The sequence below is a fragment of the Micromys minutus genome (genome assembly GCF_963924665.1).
Source record: "Micromys minutus genome assembly, chromosome: 29".
NCBI classification, from domain to species: Eukaryota; Metazoa; Chordata; class Mammalia; order Rodentia; family Muridae; genus Micromys; species Micromys minutus.
In genome coordinates, this window is record NC_137964.1 from 24449463 (window position 1) to 24472489 (window position 23027).

The following is a 23027-nucleotide window of genomic DNA, read 5'->3' on the forward strand; positions in this document are numbered from 1 at the left end:
TGAAGCCAGCACTTGCTTGGCAGGAGGCCTGGAGTGGCGCTAGGCCAAGAGCTTCCCTTCTTGGGCTCGGAGTGGAGCTCACCCACTCACACTCCCTGAGGCGTCTGCATTGCAGCAGACTGAGCCCAGGAGCTGCATTGGCAGCTCGGACCTAGCAGGGATGGAGAAAGGCCGGGGCAAGGGAGCCTGCCTGTCTCACTTTTCTTCTTAGCCCTGACCCCACTTGGCCCTGACTACCTTTAGAAAGGCAGATGCTGACTAATCAAGCTACATCTCCGACACACACGCAAATCTGCCAGGCAGTGCTAAGATGACAAAAAATAAACACCCCCCCCCCCGAGGCTTGGGACCCTCTGTGCCATCTCTGCACCTCAGACCCTTCCTCAACAGCATCAGGGGGCATGTCCACCTGGAAGAGACTGTCGTCAAAGTATAGAAGTGTGGAACACGGATTTTGGAGCTCTACCTAGCTGTGTGACATGGCGCAGGTCACTCGACCTCTCTGTGCCTCAAGTATCTAAACTGTAAAATTAGAATCTATTTTGTGGGAGTCTCGTGGTACCACGCTCGTTTTCCCAGAGAATGCAGGCTCACGCGGCTGTCACCTCTGCCTAAGCAACGTCGACTACTTTTCTTAAAGGAGCACGTCCAGTCAGTCGGTGCTGGTTGTCTCAGACGTGACATTGACCACGCTGCCGCAGTTCACCAGCTGTGGGATGTTGGGTAAAGTCTTCTCTGGGTCTCATTTTTGTCATGGGCTACATGGACAGGGCAGACCCACAAAAAGCAGGGGGTACGGGGCGTAGCTCATCCCACAAGCATGTGATGCAGGTATTAGACGTCTGCTGTATGCTAGGCATGCAGTGCGCCCAGGTGGAGGACTCTGCTGCTGTGGTCCTTCACACAGGGGCTCTTTTGGTTTGGGCCCATGTTGTCTTCCAGTGCCTCGGTTTCCCCAGATGTAAATGAAGATGCACACTGACCTCATGTAAGAAGTTAGATCCTCTACAGTTCAAAGTCAGCCCCATGGTGTGGCCTCCAGAGCAACAAGGGAAAAGTGTCCCTCAGGACTGACTGTCCTGTCAGCCAGCACCTCCCCCTCCACACAGGGCTCAGAGCACTGCCCGCTTTACTGATGGGACACCATTTCTTCCTCCGAGGAAAATCTGATCAGGAGCCAGTTAGTGCTCAGGGTCAGCCCCAGCCCGGTCCCAAATCTACCCTAAACAAATCTACCCCCACCCAAGGTCCACAAGCTCTGGGCTCTCCCAGGCCGTAGTGAGTCCTCAGGGACCCAGTGTCGGAGGAGCTTCAGTGGAGTGGGCAGCAAGGCCAAGGGAAAAGGTCTAGAGCTAGGTGTGAGGGCCAAGCTAGCCTGGATCTAAAGACTGGAAACTTCCAAGCAGACACAAAGGTCTCTGGGTTGCCATGGAACCGGAGAGTGTGAAAGGTAAGTTGAGATATACCGTCTGCCATTGCTATCAGCAGTGGTTAGTGTGTGGCAGGTGTGCCAGGCCTGATAGTCACCGAACTTCACTGCCACCCCGTGCAACTGGAACAGTGAAAACTCCAGTGGCCATCTGTTGAGCTCTGCTAATCTCAGCATCACCTCAGTGGTGGCGAAGACCTCCATGTGATCCCCAGAGCCCTCCCACTTCCCAGTGCCTGAGTCCTCCTTGCCTTCCTCAACTACAAAGGATACACTCTCCCATCCGTCCAAAATGCTTTCCCCAGTGTATCCTTGGGGCCGATTCTTTCCCCTCTGTCTCTGTCTCTCTCCCCCTGTGTGTGCGTTGGACATTAAACCCAGGGCCTCACACGAAGGCAAACATTCTGAGTTAACCCCATACCATCTCTTCACTCTTTTTTTTTTTTTAAGATTTATTTAATTTATGTATATGAGTTCACAGTAGCTGTCTTCAGACACTCCAGATCCCATTACAGATGGTTGTGAGCCACCATGTGGTTGCTGGGAACCGAACTCAGTCCCTCTGGGAAGATCAGTCAGCACTCTTAAACACTGAGCCATCTCTCCAGCCCCCCCCCCCCATCTCTTCACTCTTAAATGTGACACCAGGTCTCACTAAGTTGCCCAGGCTAGCCTGAGCTAGCTGTTCCGCAGTAGCTAAAATTCCAGGCCCAAGACACCAAGCCTCGCTCCCTCACCTCTTAAGCAGGTGTCTCCTCTCCTTTCAAACGCATCGTTCTTAGCATTTAGGACCAGTCATCTCTTCCTTCTAAGATTTATTTTTATTTTATGTGTATGAATTTTTTGCCTACATATGTGTATGCACCACATGCATTCAGTGTCAAGGAGGCCACAGGAGGATATCGGAGCCCCTGGAATTGGCCCTATAGATGGTTTTTAGTTACCATGTGGGTATTGGGAATCAAAGCTGGGTCCTTTGGGAGAGCGGCTGGTGCCCTAACCACTGAGCTGTGTGTCCAGCCCAGTCAGTCCCTTTTTTAATCTCCTTCCTCTACAAGAGGCCAGCCTCATAGGAGCCAGGGATCTTTGTGGTCTGCGCTCACAGTTCCTTGTTTCTCTTTGTGCGCACCTCAGCACGTTCATGCGTATCTGCACGTGTGCACACGAGTGAGCTTCAGAGGTTGACGTCAGTTATTTCTCCATTGCTCTCTGCCTTTTGATAACGATTGTTTTGATTTATGGGTATGCGGATGTGCCTGCGTGAACTTATGCATACCACGTGCATGCAGGAGCCTGTGGCGTCCAGAGGGCGTCAGATCCCAGGGACAGGGAGCTACAGGTGGTTGGGGGCCACCTGATGCAGATGCGGGGCCCTCTGCAAGCGAAGCAGTTAACAAGTGCTCCCAATGTTGAGCTGTCTCTCTAGCCCTCCCGCCTTGTTTTGAGGCAGGATCTCTCACTGAACTTGGCGCTCATTGATTCTGGCTGGCCAGTGAACTCCAGCATCCACCTGTCTCTGACACACACCCCACTCCCTGGGAATCACTGAAGAGTGAATTCTGCCCAGCCTCTGTGGGTCCCGGGGATTTAACTCAAGTCCCCACGCTTACACAGCAAGTACTCTGCCCACTGAGCTGGCCGTTTTCCCTAGACCTGTTTTTATGTGCTTTTTTTTTTTTTTAAGGGCCTTTCTCTCTCAGTAGACCAGTCCAAACTCAAACTCAGCGCAGGCGTCCCGGCTTCAGCCTCTGGAGTGGAGTGTGAGGATTAGAGGCCTAAGTCACCACACCTGGCTCAATTGTTGATTGTTAATCCCAAACACAAGGAACAGTCACACCAATGGCAGAAGTTAAACAAACATTCCTTGCATGAGAAGAGCCTCCAACATCCCAGGAAATCACAACAGTTACCACTGTCTCAGGGCCCTGCAGCACTTGGGACACAGCTGAACCTCTGGCCCTGACGCTTTCTGTCGCCCCACAGGTGTGGCCTTGCCCAGCCGTCAGTGATGGCCTTGCCCCGGTGAGCCAAAGCCTGCCCCTATCACCCGCCGGCCACCAGCCAGCAGGATGAGGCTGTGGAAGGCGGTAGTAGTGACGCTGGCCTTCGTGAGCATGGACGTCGGAGTGACAACGGCCATCTATGCCTTCAGCCACCTGGACCGCAGCCTGCTGGAGGACATCCGACACTTCAACATCTTCGACTCGGTGCTGGACCTCTGGGCTGCCTGCCTGTACCGCAGCTGCCTGCTGCTGGGGGCCACCATCGGGGTGGCTAAGAACAGCGCTCTGGGGCCAAGGCGCCTGCGGGCCTCGTGGCTCGTCATCACCCTCGTATGCCTCTTCGTGGGCATCTATGCCATGGCCAAACTGCTCCTCTTTTCAGAAGTGCGCAGGCCCATCCGGGACCCGTGGTTTTGGGCGCTCTTCGTGTGGACCTATATCTCGCTGGCTGCCTCCTTCCTGCTGTGGGGGCTGCTGGCCACTGTGCGGCCGGATGCAGAGGCCCTGGAGCCGGGGAATGAGGGTTTCCACGGGGACGGTGGGGCCTCGGCTGAGCAGGCATCAGGGGCCACGCTCCAGAAGCTGCTGTCCTATACGAAGCCTGATGTGGCCTTCCTGGTAGCTGCCTCCTTCTTCCTCATCGTAGCAGCGCTGGGTAAGTGGGGTCTTGGGTCTGACTGTGCTGAGCCTTGGTCTCCAGGGATGCGCTGCAGGCTGCTTCGCTCTCAAGCGCGTAGCCATTTTCTTAGGTGGCTTACACCTCCCGGAGCCCCAGAAGGAATGGGTATGGTGTCTTACTTTGTCATCTCAGCCATCTGAGAGACCGAGGCAGGAGGATTGTTGAGAGTTTGTGGCCAGCCTGGGCAAACAGTAGGCCTCTGTCTCAAAAAGACAAATTAGGGGCTGGAGAGATGGGGTCTAATGCCCTCTTCTGGTGTGTCAGACACATCAGCTGCAGTGCACTCATACATAAGATAAATAAATCTTTTTTTTTTTTTTAATACAAAGAAAAGGAAAGAAGACGTGGAAAGGCAAACGTTTAGCTAAGTCTACCCAACCGCCCTCACTGTTCCGCCCAGGGCTGACCACAGAAGGTTATAGACTTCATGTGGGTAGGAGACCTGTTTATTCCCTCATCTTATGTCTCATGTGTACACACAGAGATCAGCGTGTGTGTGTGTGTGTGTGTGTGTGTGTGTGTGTGTGATCCACCTTATTTTTGAGACAGGATCTCTCTCGCTGAACCTGGAACTCATTGATTGGCTAGAGGAGCTGTCAGTCTCGCCCCAGGATCCTCCTGTCTCCACTTCCTCCGTTTCTGCACATAGAGAGCCCTTTCCCCTCATCCCTGTCCTCTCCCTTTGGTGTTTCCCAGCGCATCACTCCTCACACACCCCCCCACACAAACTTTTTTCTTTGGCTGCATAGAATTCTACTGTGTGCTGTAGCATATGTCATTCCCCATCTGTCTCCTGTTGTATGTGCTTGTCTGTGTGACTGAATGAAGCGCGAGGGTGAAGCGTGTCTTGGTTTGCAAGTTCAGTGTCTGGTGCTGGAGATCTGGTCCTCTCCCGAAGCGTGAGCAGGAAGGTGGTATTGGAAGGTTGAGACACCAATGCTTTGTCCACTGCAGGGCCTGGGGTCTCAGGGAACTGTGTGACCTGGGCTGTCGACCAACCATTCTGGGGAAACATAGGGCTTGGTGCATCGTGGTGGGTGTCCCTGAATTCACAGGGACAGAACCTGGGGGCAGTGGCATAAAGTATTCTCAAAGAAGGCCAGTGGGCCGGAGCTGGCAGATGCTACTACCTTTGCCTCCAAGCTCCCTCTTCCCCCCAGCCTCTCCGGCACCCCCTCCCATCCTCTCAGTTCCCAAAGCACAGTCCCCACTTCAATCAGCTGTGTGTTGCTATGACAGATGCCCAGGACAACAGCTTGAAAGGGACGAAGGGTAGTTGGACTCATGGTGTCTGGCTCCAGCTATGGTCGTCTGGGTTCATGGATACGGGGCCCATGGTGAGCCAGAACGTCCTGGCCAGAGTGTAGTGGAACAGGGCTGCTCACTTCATGGTGGCCAGGAAGAAGAAATCAAGTGAGGGAAGAGAAAGGCATACCGGCCATGACTAAGCCCAGCCCCTAATGTTTGCACCAAATCCCAGGAAAGGAGCGATTCTCCATCACACAAGCTTTTGAGGGGATGTAAAATTTAAACCATTGTTCCTGTGGTGTTTAGGGACAGGGAGTTGGCCAATGAGCTAAGAAGACAAAAAGCCTCAGATAAATCTTGGCACATGGGCAGCATGCTGGCCTTGAGCAGCTGTGAACTCTAGGCTGACCCTTTCTGTCTAACCAGCTTCTTCTGCACTTGCATCAAAGCCCCAGGTCCCTTCTTGGGTAGCCATCTTGGATTCACCTGACTGTACCTCAGCCATTGTTCTGGTGATGTTGCCAGGTCTGACTCACCCCAGGCACTGCTCGCTGAAACCAGATGTCACTCCATGACCTTGTCCCCATGCCTGCAGTGGCCCTATGTTGCTGTGGCATGCCCAGGGCACAGATGTACTACAATGCCTCTGAGTTCTGCCAGCCCTCTGGGTTACACCAGGCTGAGGGCTCAGTCTGAGTCAGGCCCAGGATCACCAATGACTGGCAAGCTAAGCCTCGGTTTCTCATCCTGCAGCGGGGTGTGGTGCTTGTGGGTGTTAAGAGAGACAAACAGGGCACCCAGCATGGGTGCAGAGCAGGGGTGAAACACCATGACTGGGAGTTTCTCTTCAGTCCACAAGCGTTCACTTGTGCCCACCCTTGTCTGTGCCCCCATGACCTAAAAGCCACTAGTTAGTGAGGAAGTGTTTCAGCTCTCTCTCTCTCTCTCTCTCTCTCTCTCTCTCTCTCTCTCTCTCTGTATGTGTGTATTTATGTGTGTGTTTATCTGGGACAGGTTCTCTATATAACCCTTTCTGTCCTAGAACTCTCTCTGTAGACCAGGCTGGCCTTGAACTCACAGAGCTAGAGATCCAGGTGCCTTTGCCCCCAAATGCTGAGATTAAAGATGCCCTGGGCATCAGCTCTCACGCTCTTAAATATAGCCCTGACTTTCCCAGAAGTATTCTTTTATTGTTTTCAAATCACATTTTAAATGTATTTATTTATGTGGGGAAGGGGCTGGTTGAGCAGATGCCGTGCCCTGTAAGTGACGCTCAGAGGACCCCTTAAGAGTCAGTCTTCTCGTTCCACCATGTAGGTTCCAACATGAAACTCGGGTTGTCAGGCTTGGTGGCACGAGCTTTACCCACTGAGCCATCCCACCGGCTCAGGATTATCTTGTTTTCCATTTTATGTCTCAGTGTGTGTGCTATGTATGTGGCACCTGTGTGGGTATATGTAGAGGCCAGAAGCTGAGCTTAGCTGCCTTCCTCAGTCACCCTCCACCGTATCTTCCGAGACAGGGTCTCTCTCACTGAACCTGGTGCTCATTAATTCAGCTGGGCTGGCCAGTGCCAGTCCTGGGATCAGCCTATCGCGGCCTCCCCAGCACTGGAGTTAGAGGTAAATGCCACCACACTGAACTGCCCATGTGTGCCAGGGATCTGAAATCAAGGTTGCAGGGCAAGCACTGGAGCAGCTTCTTAGCTCCTGGTTATTTGTGGTTTTGTCTTTTAGATGACCTCATGTAACCCAGGCTGGCCTTGAACTCCCCATCTTCCTGCCTCCACCTCCCAAGTGAGGTAATGGGCATGTGCTATACCACACCTGGTTTGGTTTTGCTATTTGCGATAGGGTCTTATATCACCGAAGGTGACCCCTCAACTTGAAAATCCTCCTGCCTCAGCAACCAAGCAGTGGAAAGGAGGATATTTTTTCATTGAGTTTCTTGGCATCTCGACTGTAGAGAAATGTGGGCAAGCTCAGAGCTCCAGTCTCCTCCTCTGTGGAAAGAAGTCATTTCCACAAATAGCAAGAACAAAAATACCAAGCCCGTAAGAACACCGGGTGACATTTGGGACTTGGGAGGAGATAAAGGAACAGATGTCTGAGGTAAGATGTGTTCTAGGCAGAGGGGTCCTGGGGCAGAAGGAACCTGGTTGTTAAAGAGGCACTGAGGCTTTCGAGGCTGGAGCAGGCTGAGGGATACGAAGTCTGTGCCTTCCTGCATGGGCTGCCATGCGCCTTAAAGGGAAGGACCTTGGTTCTGACCTGAGAAAGCTGGGAGTGAACGGCTGTGTTGAGCTGAGCTGGCCAAGATCTGAGTTGAGTTCAGTCATGGAGAGCATCCCATGAGACAGTCCAGGCAAGATAGGTGACTTAGAGCATGGCAGGACTAACGAGACAGCAGCCGAGGTCCGATTTCGGGAATACTCCTGGAGCCTAGTGTAGTATTTGGAGTGATGCTTACAGATTCCTCAGAAGGGTTTTCCCTGTACCCTAAGCACTGAAGACCACACAGAGCATCATAATCTGAACCCCACAAGGTTTTCTTCCCTGTGGGTAAACTGAGGCAGCGTTTCACCTCAGGTAAAAGTCAGCTGTAATGGGAGAACCCATCTGGCCATTCCTGCTCTGCTCCTCCTCCAGCAGAGGGTGCCATTTCCCCACAGAAGGCCAGAGTGCAAGGGGATGTGTACGGAGAACCTGTGTCCAGCCTGAAGGCCACCTCAGCCTAAGCAAATTCCTGCAGTGAGGAATTTGAAACACCCGGAGGAGACAGAGACCCGACCTCGAGGGGCTGTGCTTCTGCCCTGATCATTTTGTGAGAGTGGGCATTCCAGCACCGTGGGGGTCTGGTGCTTTTGCTCTTCTGGGCTACAACTAATCCAGTGCCTTGGAGCACTCGAGGGTCAGAATGCTGCCCAGGGCTCTATCTCCAGCGCAAGACACCAAATGTGCTGCGGGGTTTGGTGTCTGGTGAGGGTTGCTGTCTGCATCCAAGAAAGCATAGCAGGGTCCTTAGAGAAGAGGAAGTGTGCCCACACCCCCTATAGTTCACCCACCACCGCTCCCCAGTGCAGCCGCAGGAAAAGAAGGGCAGAGCTTTGAAAGGCTCATCCCAGCTTCTGAGTGAAACACACCTCAAAGCCCCGCCTCCTACTTAGGAGATCTTCAACATGGATGAACTTGTGTTGAATCTCTGCCATCCCTCTTCCTTGCTCTGTGACCCACTGAGTCACATAGGAAGCCTGTGGATAAGGAAACACCCTGCCAGCCATAAAATGCTGCCCTTCAGAGGTGTGGGACATCAGCAAGGCCTTCCAGGTTCTAGAAGGTAAACTCCACACCTGAAATGGCCTTTGGCATCCCTCTACTGCTGCTTTGTGGCCTATGTAGCATGGGTGATGTCCAGACCCATGACAGGACCTACTCTGGGGGAATGAGGTGGCTTCGAATGCTTGCCGCCCAGGTGTCATCAGTGTCAGCCCAGGCTGTGGGGACGTGTCACCTTAAGTGTTCTCTGATTGGAGGTGTGTTCCTTTTCTTCTGTTGACCTTGGCTCACAATCCATCTTGGGGAAGTCATGGCTCAGGCACATGATGCCGCGGGTCACATGGCATCCACCCTGGAAGCAGAGATAAACGCTGGTGTTAAGCTTGCTCTCCCTGTTTTATTTGGCCAGGGACCCCAGCCCGTGGAATACTGTAGCCCACATTTATGATGTGTATTCCCACCACCAGTCTAGGAACTCCCCACAGCCATGCCCAGAGTTTTATTTCCAGATGGCTAAGTCCCATCAACTTGACAGTTTAACCACAGCAGGGGCAAGCGGGCATCGGAGAACAGACCTTGGATTGGGCGAGCAGAGAAGGTGACTGCGGGCTCTCCGCTGAGCCTGCCCTGTCTCCCCGACAGGCGAGACCTTCCTGCCCTACTACACTGGCCGGGCCATTGACAGCATCGTGATCCAGAAGAGCATGGACCAGTTCACCACAGCTGTTGTTGTCGTATGCCTGCTGGCCATTGGCAGGTACCCACCCAACCCATACACATTAGCTCTGCAGGAGGGAGGGCAGGAGGGTAGAGGACCAGACCAGCACCGAGGCAACCTCCTAACCTGACTCTGAACCCTTGGTTGTGCCACAGCCTAGAGCCATACCCTCTTGTCTCTAAAAATGGCTCCAGTCCCTGAAGGTATCTTTCTCTCCCTGGCTGGTTTGTGAATATGCAGCCCAGAGGACTGGCCTTCTATATTGTTCTAGAAGGGTCTGGCTGACAGTGTTGAGTCCTTTAGCCTTGCTGTAGAACTTATTGGGGAGAACGAAGAAGTGCCATTCCTACAGAGTAGCCTGTCCTCTGTCCCCGGGGAGGAAGGCGGCTGTTGGTGGGTGGGGCTCCCTGCCGGAAGCACACCGGCTATACCGTCTCTCATCTGCAATCAGCTCATTGGCCGCAGGTATTCGGGGCGGCATTTTCACCCTCGTATTTGCCAGACTGAACATTCGCCTCCGGAACTGCCTCTTCCGCTCACTGGTGTCACAGGAGACGAGCTTCTTCGATGAGAATCGCACAGGTTGGTCCCTCCTGGGGGCTTTGGGTGTCCAGAGTGAGCCAGCTCCCCGCGGGGCCCAGCAGCAGCGTGGCCTGCCCCACCAGCACGTCCTGTGGTCCAGTTCAGGGTGAAGCCCTGGGATGCTAAGCTGCCTGGTGACATTTTGGTGTGAGTTGGGGCCACCACTGGACCCTGGCCAGGCCTTTCTGAGCTCCCCGCAGTGACCAAGACCTCTGTTGTCCTGTGAAAACCCAGGGGCCAGTGCTGCCCGAGAGTCAAGCCTGCAGAGGCCTAGTTCCTGTGGACCAAGTACTAGGAAGAGCAAGCAGAGAGGAACAGCATGTCCACCATAGTCCCAAGCTCCTGGCCAGTCCACACCCGTCCCTCCCCTCACCCACAGGGACTATTTCCCTCCTGTAGCAGGCCACCTCAATGGGTGTTACAAGGCTTCTAGTCCAGTATCCCACAGTGTGTGAGAAACACTACTACATGTTCCTCTCTGAGCTCAGGTGGAGATGGGGGGTGTTTATCCACTCTGCCAGTGACAACTAGCAGAGAGAAGTTTAAAATCTGGCTGCGGTGGGTACATGTGTGCTCTCACGCTGGCCTTCCCCGGCTGACCTTCAGCCACTGTGTCCACTCAGTAGACAGGCAGGCACCTCGCACAACATGCTGGAACCATGTGTGACCCTGTCAGGGCCACTCTGGCCTCACACAAAACAAAGGAAAAAAGTGGTACCAGCCGTGGGATGGCTCCCTCGTCTTCCAGAAGCGACCCCCCTCATTCTCAGACAGCATGGTGGGGGAGAGGGCTGACTCCTGTTATCCATCTCAGAAGCCCCTTAGCATCCCCTCCGCCCACCCTGGCAGCTCTGGGCATCCTTGCCACAGAGGGCTGAGTGCCTGTGTTCCAGGGGACCTCATCTCCCGCCTCACCTCTGACACCACCATGGTCAGCGACCTGGTCTCCCAGAACATCAACATCTTCCTGAGGAACACGGTCAAGGTCACAGGCGTGGTGGTCTTCATGTTCAGCCTCTCCTGGCAGCTCTCCCTGGTCACCTTCATGGGCTTCCCCATCATCATGATGGTGTCCAACATCTACGGCAAATACTACAAGGTAGGCGACGTCCGGTCCCCAGGTAGTGCCTTTGTCTGCTCCGAGAGCCTCGGAGGCTCCAGGAGGCCGTTCTGGGGCGGCCTGTGTTCATTCTGTACGCACTTGGTCTCTGGGTGTTTCCTGAACACTTACCGTGCCCAGCACTGGGAAGCAATGAAGCAGAGTGACAAGTGACAACTAGCCTAAGTCTCAGCCAGGCGTGGTAGTCACGCCCATAGTCCTACCCCGCCCAAGCCAGAGGGGAGGCCCTGGTAGGTACCAAGGACAGGCACAAAGTGAGGCCGTGAGTGTGGCTGGCGGGACCTGAGGACGTTGCGTTCTGAGCAGGGGTACTACACAAAAGCTCTGTGGTAGGCTGGTAGGTCTGAGAAACTGGCAGGTGGCTGTTGGGGTACGTGACAGGGACGCAGACAGAGTTGGACCCTCTGTTTTGAGGAGGATGGTGACTTGGGCCTTGCCTGTGATATACTATGAGGTTGGCCTGAGGTCCCTCTGCCCTGCCTGCTAACTGGACCCACTGTTGCTGGACTCATGGCTTTGCAGGAGCCCCAGAACTGAACTCAGACATGCAAGCCTGGGCCCCGCAGGCTCAGGCAAACATGGGGAGAGAACCCAAGGCAGCGACCAGTCCTTCTGGGTGGGTCTTTTTTCCTAGCTCTCGGACTCACCACTGCGGTAAAACGGTTTCCCTTTAACCTCCAGCAAAAGGCCACCAGCCCTAAGCCCCGCTCATGAATTCTACATCATTGCTCACTGAGGAGTCTGTTCCCTGCCCACCTCCACCCTGTCCTACCTTCCTTCTCACTGGCCTCTACCTCTGCCCACCTCAGGCTCCATCTCCAAGCAGGTATAGCCTTGAAAAAATTAATTTAGGGTCTACCATCTTCACAAACCACACATGACCCCCTACGGCCAGATGTGACCTGGGCTACTCAAGGAGTAAAGGCGCTTGCCGTGCAAACCTGCTGCGTCCAACCCCCAGAATCCACAGAAAGGTGGAAGAACATAATGGACGCCATAAAACTAACCCATGCCATGCCAGGGGGCTTCTGCGTCCCCCGTCACGTACACCAACAGCCAACGTGCCCCTGCCACAGTAATGAAGGAAAACACACACACACAAATACACACACATACATACATATCAGACCCCATCTGATTCCTCCCGGGTGCAGTGTGCCTTTTTTCTGGTCACTCCTGTGACCAAGTGGGACATTCAGGTCACGGGACCAGCCCCATAGGAAGGACAGCACTCCTGCCTGCTCGGGCGGCTGCTGTGTTAATCACGGCAGAGCAGACTGGGGCAGGCCGGCTTCCCCTCCGGAGCTGCCTCTCCTTACCATGTGAGCAGATGTCCCAGCCTGTGGTGGCCATGGCGCATGTGTCTGGAATCTCACATCCTCACCTACCTTACGCTGACAACAAACACTGCCCCTTAGTGCTCTGTGTTTCTTACATTGGGTACAAACTGAGCGGCCTCCGGGACTACCACTCTTGTGCCTGCACAGGGCCAGGTGTGGACGTTCCTTTTCTGGAGCAAACTGTAGTCAAAGTGTGGTCAGTGGTCTCGATGTCAGCGGGGGTCTGCCTCACTGCTTCCCAGGAGCTCCACGGGGTGTGTTTTCTTGAGTCTGTCTTACCAGTGAGGAGGAGGCAGGGCTGGGGTGGACAGAATGGGGTGGCGGTGGCTCAGAGAGCAAGGCTGTCCTGCCCATCCCCATGCACAGAGGCTCTCCAAGGAGGTCCAGAGTGCCCTGGCCAGAGCCAGCACCACGGCCGAGGAGACCATCAGCGCCATGAAGACGGTGCGCAGCTTTGCCAATGAGGAAGAGGAGGCAGAGGTGTTCCTGCGGAAGCTGCAGCAGGTGTACAAGCTGAACAGGAAGGAAGCGGCGGCCTACATGTCCTATGTCTGGGGCAGTGGGGTACGTGTGGTCAGACACGGGGTGAGTGGATGGGCGTCCAGATAGGGATCCCTTGCTTCGGTGACTGTCCAGGTCCCCACATGAGGGCACCAAGCCCTCAGTCTTTCCTGGAAAGACCACAGTGCCCTTCCTTCAGAGGCCTCTGTTCCCCCTACAAAGTGGCAGCGTAAGTAAGGTCTAACCTAAGCCTTACCCTCCCTAGAGAAAGGAGAGAACTTGGGGTGTCTAGGAGCTCGGAGCTTGGCTGGCCTGGGAGTGGCGGGTCAGGGAGATACAGGGTTTCATGGGAGGAAGTAGCTAGAGGGGACTGGAGCCAGGAGACAAGGGTCACTCAGGTGCCACCACCAGAGACACAAACCCTAAAAATGCCTGCCAAGCCTCTGTCACCTACACAGCGGGCACCTTCTGCCATGCACAAGGATACTTGTCCAGATGCTGACTTCACTCTGGCTTGGGGTGAGGATCCTGGGAAGGTTGTGGGTTGTCTCATCTCTCAGACCCCACCCCCAAAAAAAAACACAGCAGGAGGTCCCCAAGATACTGTCCTACTTTAGGAGCCTACTTAAAGGAACAAAAAGGCCTCTCTATTCTGTTCTGACTGGCTGCTGTGTGACCTTCTTGGTGTACCAACCTCTCTGAGCCATGCTCTTTGCAATGAGAACAAATAGCCCTGCCTGGCCCAGCAGAGGAACTTGAAGGTGGCATGTGCCAGCCAGGGCCTTACAAAGAAAGCCTTGTTCTGCTGCCAAGACCACAGCCTGCTCCAGCTAGGGGCCTTTGTAAGGAGCTGCTGGGGGAGGGGGTGTGAGTGACAGATGGGGCCATGAAGTTTCCGTTGGTGGCAGGGTGTTCGGAGCTTCTAAGGCTGCCTGCACTCCAGCACCCAGTGAGATGCTTTAGTGAGAAAAGACCCTGTCACCAAGCCCAGTGACCTGAGGTCTTCTCCTTAATCTACTCTCCTGTTTCCCTGGTCTTACAGAGGGACAGAGTTGGGGGACAGAGTAGAGGGTAGGGGCCCAGGTCTGGCTAAGGCCCGGAAGCATATGCCACGCCCTTGTCCTGTGCAGCTCACACTCCTGGTGGTCCAGGTCAGCATCCTCTACTACGGGGGCCACCTCGTCATCTCAGGGCAGATGAGCAGCGGCAACCTCATCGCCTTCATCATCTACGAGTTTGTCCTGGGAGACTGCATGGAGGTGAGGGGCAGCCGTGGGAGGGAGGGCGACGGTTGGGCAGGTGAGAGCAGGTTCCGGTTTCTGGTGGGTGGGCATATGTTTTAGCCAGACAGAACACATGTACGATGGCATTAAGAGCCGTCTTCGAACTTAAATACACCAACCTCTAGGTTGCTTAAAAGTACTCAGGATGGCTGCTGTTTTGGTTCATGTTTCTATTGGGTGTGTTTGTAGCCACAGAAAATGTATACAGAGTATCCATTAAGACCCATTTAAATGATTAAATTAGGCCTGAGGTTGGCTCCCTTGGCAGAGCGCTTGCTGAGCATGAGAGAATCTGGGCTCCATCCCCTGCGCAACCAGGCATGCTGCCTTGGGCCTCCAGCACAGCACTGGGGACGTGGGAGCAGGAGGGTGGGCCTGGGGCCTCTGCCTTGGGAGACAGAGCAGGGAACTAACAGCTGGCTGCTTGGCATCAAGTCAGAGTCCCCAACACTGCAACGGAGATGTTTCCAAGGGTCTGTGCTGACCACATCGCCTTGCCTTTTGTGGACTTCCTTCCCCTTCCCAACACCTAGTGGGGCATTAGGCACACCTCTAACCCCAGAAGCGGAGGCCATTGGATCTCTTGAGTTTTAGGTCAGCGTGGTCACATGATAAAGTCCTGTCTCACAAGATCATCAACTACATACTGAGTTGTTTTAAACAGTCCGGATGGGCTACCTGAGGCCAAGAAAAAACAATTGCCAGGTTGTCACATGCTTTTAATACCAGCTCTTGGGAGGCAGAGGCTGGCAGACCTCTGTGAGTTCATGGCCAGCCTGCTTTACATACTGAGTTCCAGGACTACATCGTGAGATCTTGGCTTTACAAAAGAAAGGAGAATTTAGAACGTGCCGTGGCAGCCAGAGGAAAGACTGGATGCCTGCTCTGCCCTGCTCACCACACATATCCTCTGCAGGGTCTTAGTAGAATTTGTGGGTCCAACCTCGGCCCTGGCTCCTAATGCCCAGACACAGTGTCATTGCTTTTTCTTCCCACCTTTGTTTTCTTCATGACCACTGTTTGCTGCACCAGCAGGTGGCATCTGGGGGTTCCCTGACTCTCCTCAAAGCTGCAGCTCTGACCCACACCCCATCAGTGGTAGGTGTCAGGAATTTGCTGTGGGACTAGGATGTGTGTCTCTCCTGCAGTCCGTGGGCTCCGTCTACAGTGGCCTGATGCAGGGAGTGGGGGCTGCTGAGAAGGTGTTCGAGTTCATTGACCGGCAGCCAACCATGGTGCATGACGGAAGCTTGGCCCCTGACCATCTCGAGGGCAGGGTGGACTTTGAGAATGTAACCTTCACCTACCGCACTCGGCCCCACACGCAGGTCCTACAGGTAAGGGCCGCATGAGGTCTGTCAGAAGCATCCTTCCCACATCTTGGTTGTGTGGCCAGGAGCAAGAGAGGCAAGGGCTCCACTGAGAAGCTGACCCTGAGCCCTCCAGTAAGGCCTGCTGGAGGGGGGCCGGTGTGGAGCAAGCCGAGTACTTGCCTAGCTGGCACCAGGCCCAGCTTCCGCCCCAAGTACCCAAGGAAGGATTGTGTGGGATGGCTGGGGTGGGGGCAGGGCTTCTTTAGTAACTTGACAAGAAGCTGGATTGGTGAACTAAAGCTGTGCTGCAATTGGTGTAAATAGAATCTGTAATTTGCATGCCCTACCCCTGCAGAAGCACTGGAGTAGTGGATCCGGCTTCTGTTGAGGGAGAGGTGGCAACAGCCAAGCAGAGCCTCTCCTCAGAGGTGACCTTTAGCCAGGGTGCAGGAGCTGGACAGGGGACTCTACAGAAAACACTCCAGATCAAGGAGACTGCAAATATAAAGGAGCCACCAAGCCGGTCCTGGTAGCTCAGGCTTGTCATCCCATCTGCTGGAGTGGCCCGGGGCAGGAGGACCACAAGTTTAAGACACCCCACCCGGATCCTTGCCTCCTGGCTGCACAGCGTCGAGGGCCAGGCCAGTCAGTGAAAAGAGCTGAGCTATTTTTCCCACCTTTTGGGAGTCGACAGCAGGAGGATTGTCAGGACTTAAATGCTAGCTAGTAAGCTCTAGATGGGCTGGGTATATGGGATGTAGCTCAGTGGTTAAGCTCTTGGTCAGCATGCACATGGTGTTGGGTTCAATCCCCAGTACCTCAGAGGAAACACGCATGTTCGAAGTGCCCCAGTCCTGGTATCCTAGGACTTCAGAGGCCAGCAGCACCACACAGGGCAGGCAGGGGACATCCTCTTGCCTCTGAGACTCAAACATCTTGTGTTTCTCTCCCTGCAGAATGTCTCCTTCAGCCTGTCCCCAGGCAAGGTGACAGCTCTGGTGGGGCCCTCGGGCAGCGGAAAGAGCTCCTGTGTGAACATCCTGGAGAACTTCTACCCACTGCAGGGCGGCCGCGTGTTGCTGGACGGCAAGCCCATCGGCGCCTACGACCACAAGTACCTGCACCGCGTGGTGAGTGCCACATGCCGGACCCCCACCCTTCCCTTTCTTGTGAGCCATGACACCGATGCAAAGAAGGGTCTGTCACTGATGTGACCTCCCCATGCAGAATGTTCTGCATTCCACAAGCCATTAATGCTCTCTCTCCTCTCTTAGAGGTAAAGCCAACCCCGCCTGAGTGACAACCGTGTCCTTGATTGGTACTAATTTTACCACCTGGACATACTCAGACCTCCTGGCTTTGCTTCCTCCAGGCAGATTTAAAGTGCACAATGTCCCTCCTGTTCCCACAGCCTCCTCACCTGCAGGTACTGAAGTGCTGGGCACACAGAGGCCTTGGTTTCCTTCTTGAGTAATGTTTTCCTCAGCAGACTTTCACTATACCGTAATTCTTACTCTGGCAAGGATCGTGTATAGAGTGTCTTGGCGATATTTACCCTCGTTACCCTCTCTCGCTCCTGTTTCTAACTAAATGTCCTTTTAAAATAACACACACACACAATACAAACTATGATTTAATTTTTTTTCTTTAAAAGAAGAAAAAGTTGATCCTGTGCTGACTGACATACAGAGGGGCCTGTACAGGTGTCCAGGAGAGCCATTCACTGCAAGTGTGTGTGTGTGTGTGAGAGAGAGGGAGAGAGGGAGAGAGAGGGAGAGAGAGCAGATGTGCACATCTAAGCTAATGTGCACCGTGCATTATCAGAGCGGTATCTCAGGCCTTCCGTGTTAGATGAGTGATCTACACTGGGCTAGCTGAGCTCTAGTCTCGATGTGGCAGGACCCACAGGCTGGAAAGTCCCCCTGCAGGGAATGTATATAAGCAGAGATGGGTGGCGGGTGGCTGAGGAGTTGTGTGACACACGGGGCTGCTGGCGGGTGGCTGAGGAGGTGTGTGACACACGGGGCTGCAGAAGAGCCCTGGGCAGAGCTGCAGATGTGAGCGGCTGAGTCCCACTTGGCATCAGTCCTCGGCTTAGCCTGTGTCAGTGTGAGGAAGCAGTTTCCTGCGGCCTTTCGCACTTCTTTCTGGTGAAAGACATCAGGCCCACTTATCTGCTTATCAATCACCCGGCTCTCCTCTGGGGAATACTGTCTCCTTGACATTTTAAAAATTACTGCAAGATAAAACAGTCAAGTGCCAGACTGTAGCCTAGATTTGGTGATTTCTCTCATATTTAAGTGATTTTTTTCTTTTTCATTTTCTGTGTGTATGTGTACATGTTCACATATGTGGCATGTATGTTTATAGGTGTGCATGCATAGGTGTGAGGGTGTGTGTGTGGAGAGGTCTAGAGTCGCACCAGATCACTTTCACCTCATAAATGGAGGCGGGATTTCTCCGTGAAGCCCTCCATGGCTGCTGTTCCTCTCACTAGCCAGCCCTGAAGCCGGAGTCGGAGGCAGGCCGCCATGCCTACCAGTGTGGGCTTGCTGAGCTGAACCTGGGTCCTCCGATTTGTTCAGCAAGTGCTTTAATGCCAGGGCACCCCCCTAGCCCGCTAATGCATTTAATAACGAAGACAGGAGAGTTCCCCCCACCTTGCCTCTCCAGGTCTATCTCGGGGTTCTTAGGGAATTCCTTGCCAGCTTATTTTCTGTCTTTATGCAATGGTGTCTGACTATAAAAGCATTCTGTAGATCTGTGTATCACTGCATCAGCTGCCGAGTTAACGCATTCCCAGCTTGTGGGTAGCTAGGTTGTTTTCACTCACTTCCCAGTATTACGGCGTGCTCCCTAACATTGGTGTTGTATGTGTGGGTACATACATGACCATGGTATGTGGAGATCAGGACAATTAGTAGGAATTGGTGCTCTTCTTCTATATGGGTCCTCAGTGGCCTGCCCTTCACCCACTGGGCCATCCCATCAGCCCCCACAGCTTTTTTTGTGAATCCGATTCCTAACCCAAATCACGGAACAACACTGTCCAGTCCGCTGTGGAGGCTGGACACTCACCGCAACTCTTGAGGCTCAGCCAGGAGGGTTGTCAGGATTTCAAGTCAGCCTGAGCTGTATACTGAGTTGGATGGCAGAATAAGACCTTGTCTCTAAAAGGGGGGGAGGGAGTTAGACTGAATAAGAGCAGCTGCCCGGGAGGCCTTCTGTCATGCACCCTGGCAAAGTCACAAAGCCACATTCCACCTCTGCCCTGTGGTCAGGGGGAATCTTGGCTTAGCTCAGAGCAACAAGATTGCTGGCTCCAGATTGTCAGTCTGGGAGGCCCGAAGTCTAGAATGGTCCGGGTACCCAGGGCCCCTACTAGGAAGGAAGAGACACAGCTGAACGCAGCCAGCCCTGCAGATCAGATTTCAGACCTGAGACTCCTGGCGTCAGCCAGGCGGTGCTTGGGAGACTCCCGTGACAGCTGGTGGGTTCATGACAGACTCTCCGAGTCACCTTGCTCCCCGATTCCCCCCAACAGATCTCGCTGGTAAGCCAGGAGCCAGTGCTGTTCGCCCGCTCCATCACAGACAACATCTCCTATGGTCTGCCTACCGTGCCCTTCGAGATGGTGGTGGAGGCTGCACAGAAGGCCAACGCCCATGGCTTCATCATGGAGCTGCAGGATGGGTACAGCACAGGTACCAGGAGACAACTTTGAGTTAGGGACCGATGCACCCTGGCCCCATCATACCATTTTCTTCCGTGGACATGAAATCTCCATCACAGTAACGTTGTGATTTAGCCTCAATGGCATCTGGTTGATCACAGTGTGGCACCACCTCCTCCTCCATCAATCTTGAACATTTGATAAAGATCACGTACACCACCAGGCATGATGGTACAGAAATATTCGAGTTCAAGGCTAGCCTGGTCTACAGAGTGAGTTTCAAGCCAGCCAGGGCTACATAGTGAGACCTTGTCCCCGAAACAAGAACTGAGTGGCTTAAGGGCACTGCTGTTCTTCCAGACCAGGGTTCGATCCTAGTGCCTACACGGTGGCTCACAGCTGTGTGTGTGTTACAGACAGGAAAACCGTGCCTTCTGGCCTCCAGGGGCACCGGGCATGTGGCAGAGTCAGGCAAAGCACCAATGCATAAAATCATTTTTTAACCAATGTTTAGCTACACATGGTGGTGCAGGGAGACTGCTACAAGTTCTAAGCTAGACAAGGGCTCATGGGGAGGCCAGGCCCTGTCTCAACAGGCTATATGTGTGTGAAGTATTAGTCACTAGGGCCACTTACAGGCTTCTTTTGTGTGAGGACAGCTTTCGAGAGGCGGTCCACTTGCTGCTGGTGCAGAAAGTGCCTTTCCCAGTTAAGATGTCTTCCAACCCTTTCTTGGGATGTTATTTTCAGACGTAGTCTTACAGTGTAGCCCAGGTTAGCCTTGAGCCTGCACCACGGCTCTGGTCTTTTACTGGAGCTCGTTATGTAAAATTAACTTTTTATTCTTCCTTTTCATAGAAAAAGCTCGGCTCTAATTCTGTGCCTTGCCTTTGTCTTGAGCACACCTTAGTGACCTATCGTATTGGCTCAAGGACCTGCCCTGCCTCCTCTTTACCTGCATAAGTGTTTTTAGGCTTTTATAGTGATTTGCTGACTCTGTTTCATATGGACAGACATTTGGGTTGTTCTTAGTAGTATTTGTCTTGTAATGAGATTGCTAATCACACCCAACACCCCCTCTGGGCCTCTGTGGGAGAGAGCTGACTTTGAGGATATTCCCTCACAGGCTTGCTGACAGAAGGTTGTACACCGTGATGGTGACAGTCTGTCACTGCCCAGCAGAGTGTCAGGGCAGAACATCACAGTGGAGTTGCCCAGTCCGGGAAAGTGGATGTTTCTCAGCAGCCTTGCAACAAACAGCCTGCAGTGCACGGTCATATGCTCAGGCATCTTCACACACGGGATGATCCACAGCGTGCCATCCCTTTGTGTGAAGAGCTAATCCGGGCATCTCTTTCCGAGCTGCCCTTTGGGCTTGGTTGCAGCAGGGACCCTCAGAAATGTCTGCACAACTGGTGCCCAGGTGAACAGGAGAGGCCCCCTGACAACTCACCCTGTGTCTCCTCACAGAGACTGGGGAAAAGGGAGCCCAGCTGTCAGGTGGCCAGAAGCAACGGGTGGCCATGGCACGAGCACTGGTGCGGAACCCTCCTGTGCTCATCCTGGATGAAGCCACCAGTGCCCTGGATGCAGAGAGTGAGTACCTGGTAAGTGGAGGCAGCAGATGCTGGAGGAAGCTGTGGCAGCACGCCAGGCTGAGTGGTGGCCACAAAAGGGAAGCAGGGAGTTCTGGGCACAGACACTTTGGGGCCTGGACACCCAGCTCTAAGCAGAGCTACAGCCAGTGACATGGGTAAACTAGGTGCCAGACCAGAGGACCTGATGAGGAGCCTCACCCTGCAGCATATTCCTGAGTTTATCCCTCCTTCCTCTACCGATTTTTCTTTTGTTTTTCAGTCCAAATTCAAACCCCAGGCCTTGTTCAAATACCACCCCCCCTGAAACTACAGCATGGCTCTCAGCTCTTCCCGTAAGCCTAGTTTCCAGTGGTAAAGCGGATGGTGCTGGTGTGAAACATAGCTCTCACCACAAGGAGAGAACACATAGTTTATTCTCGAGCCAGATTAGAGAGTCTGTGTTCAGGAACAGACTCAGGTTATCCCAGTTCCATGACCAATGTGGAAGCACTTTCCATCGTCATGAAGTTTCCATGGTAACAGAACAACAGAAGTCACGCATTAAGACCCTTTTCAGATAGGCTGATGGGGTGCCGGGCGGTTCCAGCAAGGCGGGGGAGCTCCGTCACAGGCCTCACTTGAAGTCCGATGGCACTCTCAGCTTTTGGGTTGGTGGAAGCTAGGGTCAGCTAACTTGACCCACTCCAAAAGGGTTTTGTTAGTCACAGCTTGTTAAGTCTGACAGAGTCGGCAAGAATGACCTTAGATGGTTGAAATTCCTGAGGTATCGCCGTATCTCTAATCAGACACACAAACTGATTTCCAGAAATTCTTAGTTGCAGTTCCTTGTGGACTAGGCATGACATTTGTGCATGTGGGAGCACAGACTGTCAAATTTTTATAACGTCTCTCACAAAGGGAAGGCTGGTGAGGCTGTAATCGGAAGACACTCCATCATAGTGAAACTACTAACTTCGGTGTTGCCTCTCCATCTGGTAGCGTTTACATGCAGCAGAACTGTTAAGTAATAAGGAAGGCAGGCAGTGGTGATGCTCACCTTTGACCCCAGCGCTTGGGAGGCAGAGGCAGGTGGATCTCTTGAGTTTGAGGCAAAAAAAAAAAAAAAAAAAAAAAAAAAAAAGAAAGAAGAAAGAATGCCATTGGTTTAATGCAGTGAGGTTAACAGTGAAGAAAAAAGCATTTGAAGCAACAAAATCTTCTTATTGTTTAAAGAAGCAGACTCCCAGGTCCCCTATGTTTATACTTACTGGTACTCTCTGGACTGTCTTCGTAGATGTATGCATCTTTAATTTTAGCCAGCTTGGTAGCACAGCTGTAACCTCACAGGAAAGAGCTGACAGGACTCTAGGGAGACTATCTGTGACTCACACCGCACCTCTTGCCTGTGGACACTACTTGGTCTGCTTTATTGGCAGCATACCAGATTTACTGTGGACATGTACATAGAAAACCACATCATGGAAGAAATTAGCTGAGACTCCAGATCCCCTGACTACCTCAGCATGTGCTGACTGGAACAGCAATGGAAGCAAGGCTCAGCCCTGTTAGGGCATCAGAGCCTTTGCAGAGCCGATGGCTCTTTTTACTTTAATGGAAGTGGGGATCTGACAGGGAATCACTGTAGTATTTATTGTCTATTTCCTTCTCATTAGCAAATACAAGTACTGTTTAAATTAGGTCCCGATAAATCGTACTATTTAATCCAGAAACACTAGCACCTGTGGGATAAACTTCCTGCATGTTGCTATAGAAGGTGTGTGTTCTGTAAGGAGAGTTAACCCAAGGCTCTTAGTGTCTCTAGCTGGAGTGAAGTGAGTTCAAGGTACATCTGAGCTTGTGATAGGGCCACTTACAGTGTTTAGATTATTGTTTCTATTGATTTAATTGGCTGGACTTTGTTTTGAGACAGGTAGCCCTGGTTGACCTCAAATGCAAATTCACCCTACTCCCAGGATTAAAAGGTGTGCACCACCACACCCAGCTATAGATTTTTCTTAATAAGAAAATGTTAAATCTGACACACTTTATCTATTATGTATACAGCAGGCCAGAAGACAGCACCAGATCTCATTATAGTTGATTATGAGCCAGGCTGGTGTTCTTCCAGAGGACTTGGGGTTTGATTCCCAGCACCCAGGAGGTGGCTCACAACCCTATGCAAGTCCATTTCCAGGAGAATCAGACAGGGCTCTCTTCTGTGGGCAGCACACATTCTGCACAGACACAGACCTAGGAAGATACTTTGTTTCCTTTTAAGATAACCAG

At 53.0% G+C, this 23027-nt stretch overlaps 1 protein-coding gene across 1 annotated transcript in view; it reads left to right on the forward strand.

The window, feature by feature from the left end:
- ABCB9 (ATP binding cassette subfamily B member 9) overlaps nucleotides 1-23027 on the forward strand; it is a 30755-nt gene that overhangs the window by 1959 nt on the left and 5769 nt on the right. The window contains exons 2-11 of the mRNA XM_080940578.1: nucleotides 3413-4087; nucleotides 9277-9391; nucleotides 9804-9934; nucleotides 10828-11033; nucleotides 12761-12958; nucleotides 14026-14154; nucleotides 15327-15515; nucleotides 16448-16621; nucleotides 19036-19195; nucleotides 20635-20771. Coding sequence (XP_080796704.1) covers nucleotides 3499-4087; nucleotides 9277-9391; nucleotides 9804-9934; nucleotides 10828-11033; nucleotides 12761-12958; nucleotides 14026-14154; nucleotides 15327-15515; nucleotides 16448-16621; nucleotides 19036-19195; nucleotides 20635-20771 — 2028 coding nt within the window. The 5' untranslated portion in view covers nucleotides 3413-3498. The remainder of the gene's footprint in view (nucleotides 1-3412; nucleotides 4088-9276; nucleotides 9392-9803; nucleotides 9935-10827; nucleotides 11034-12760; nucleotides 12959-14025; nucleotides 14155-15326; nucleotides 15516-16447; nucleotides 16622-19035; nucleotides 19196-20634; nucleotides 20772-23027) is intronic.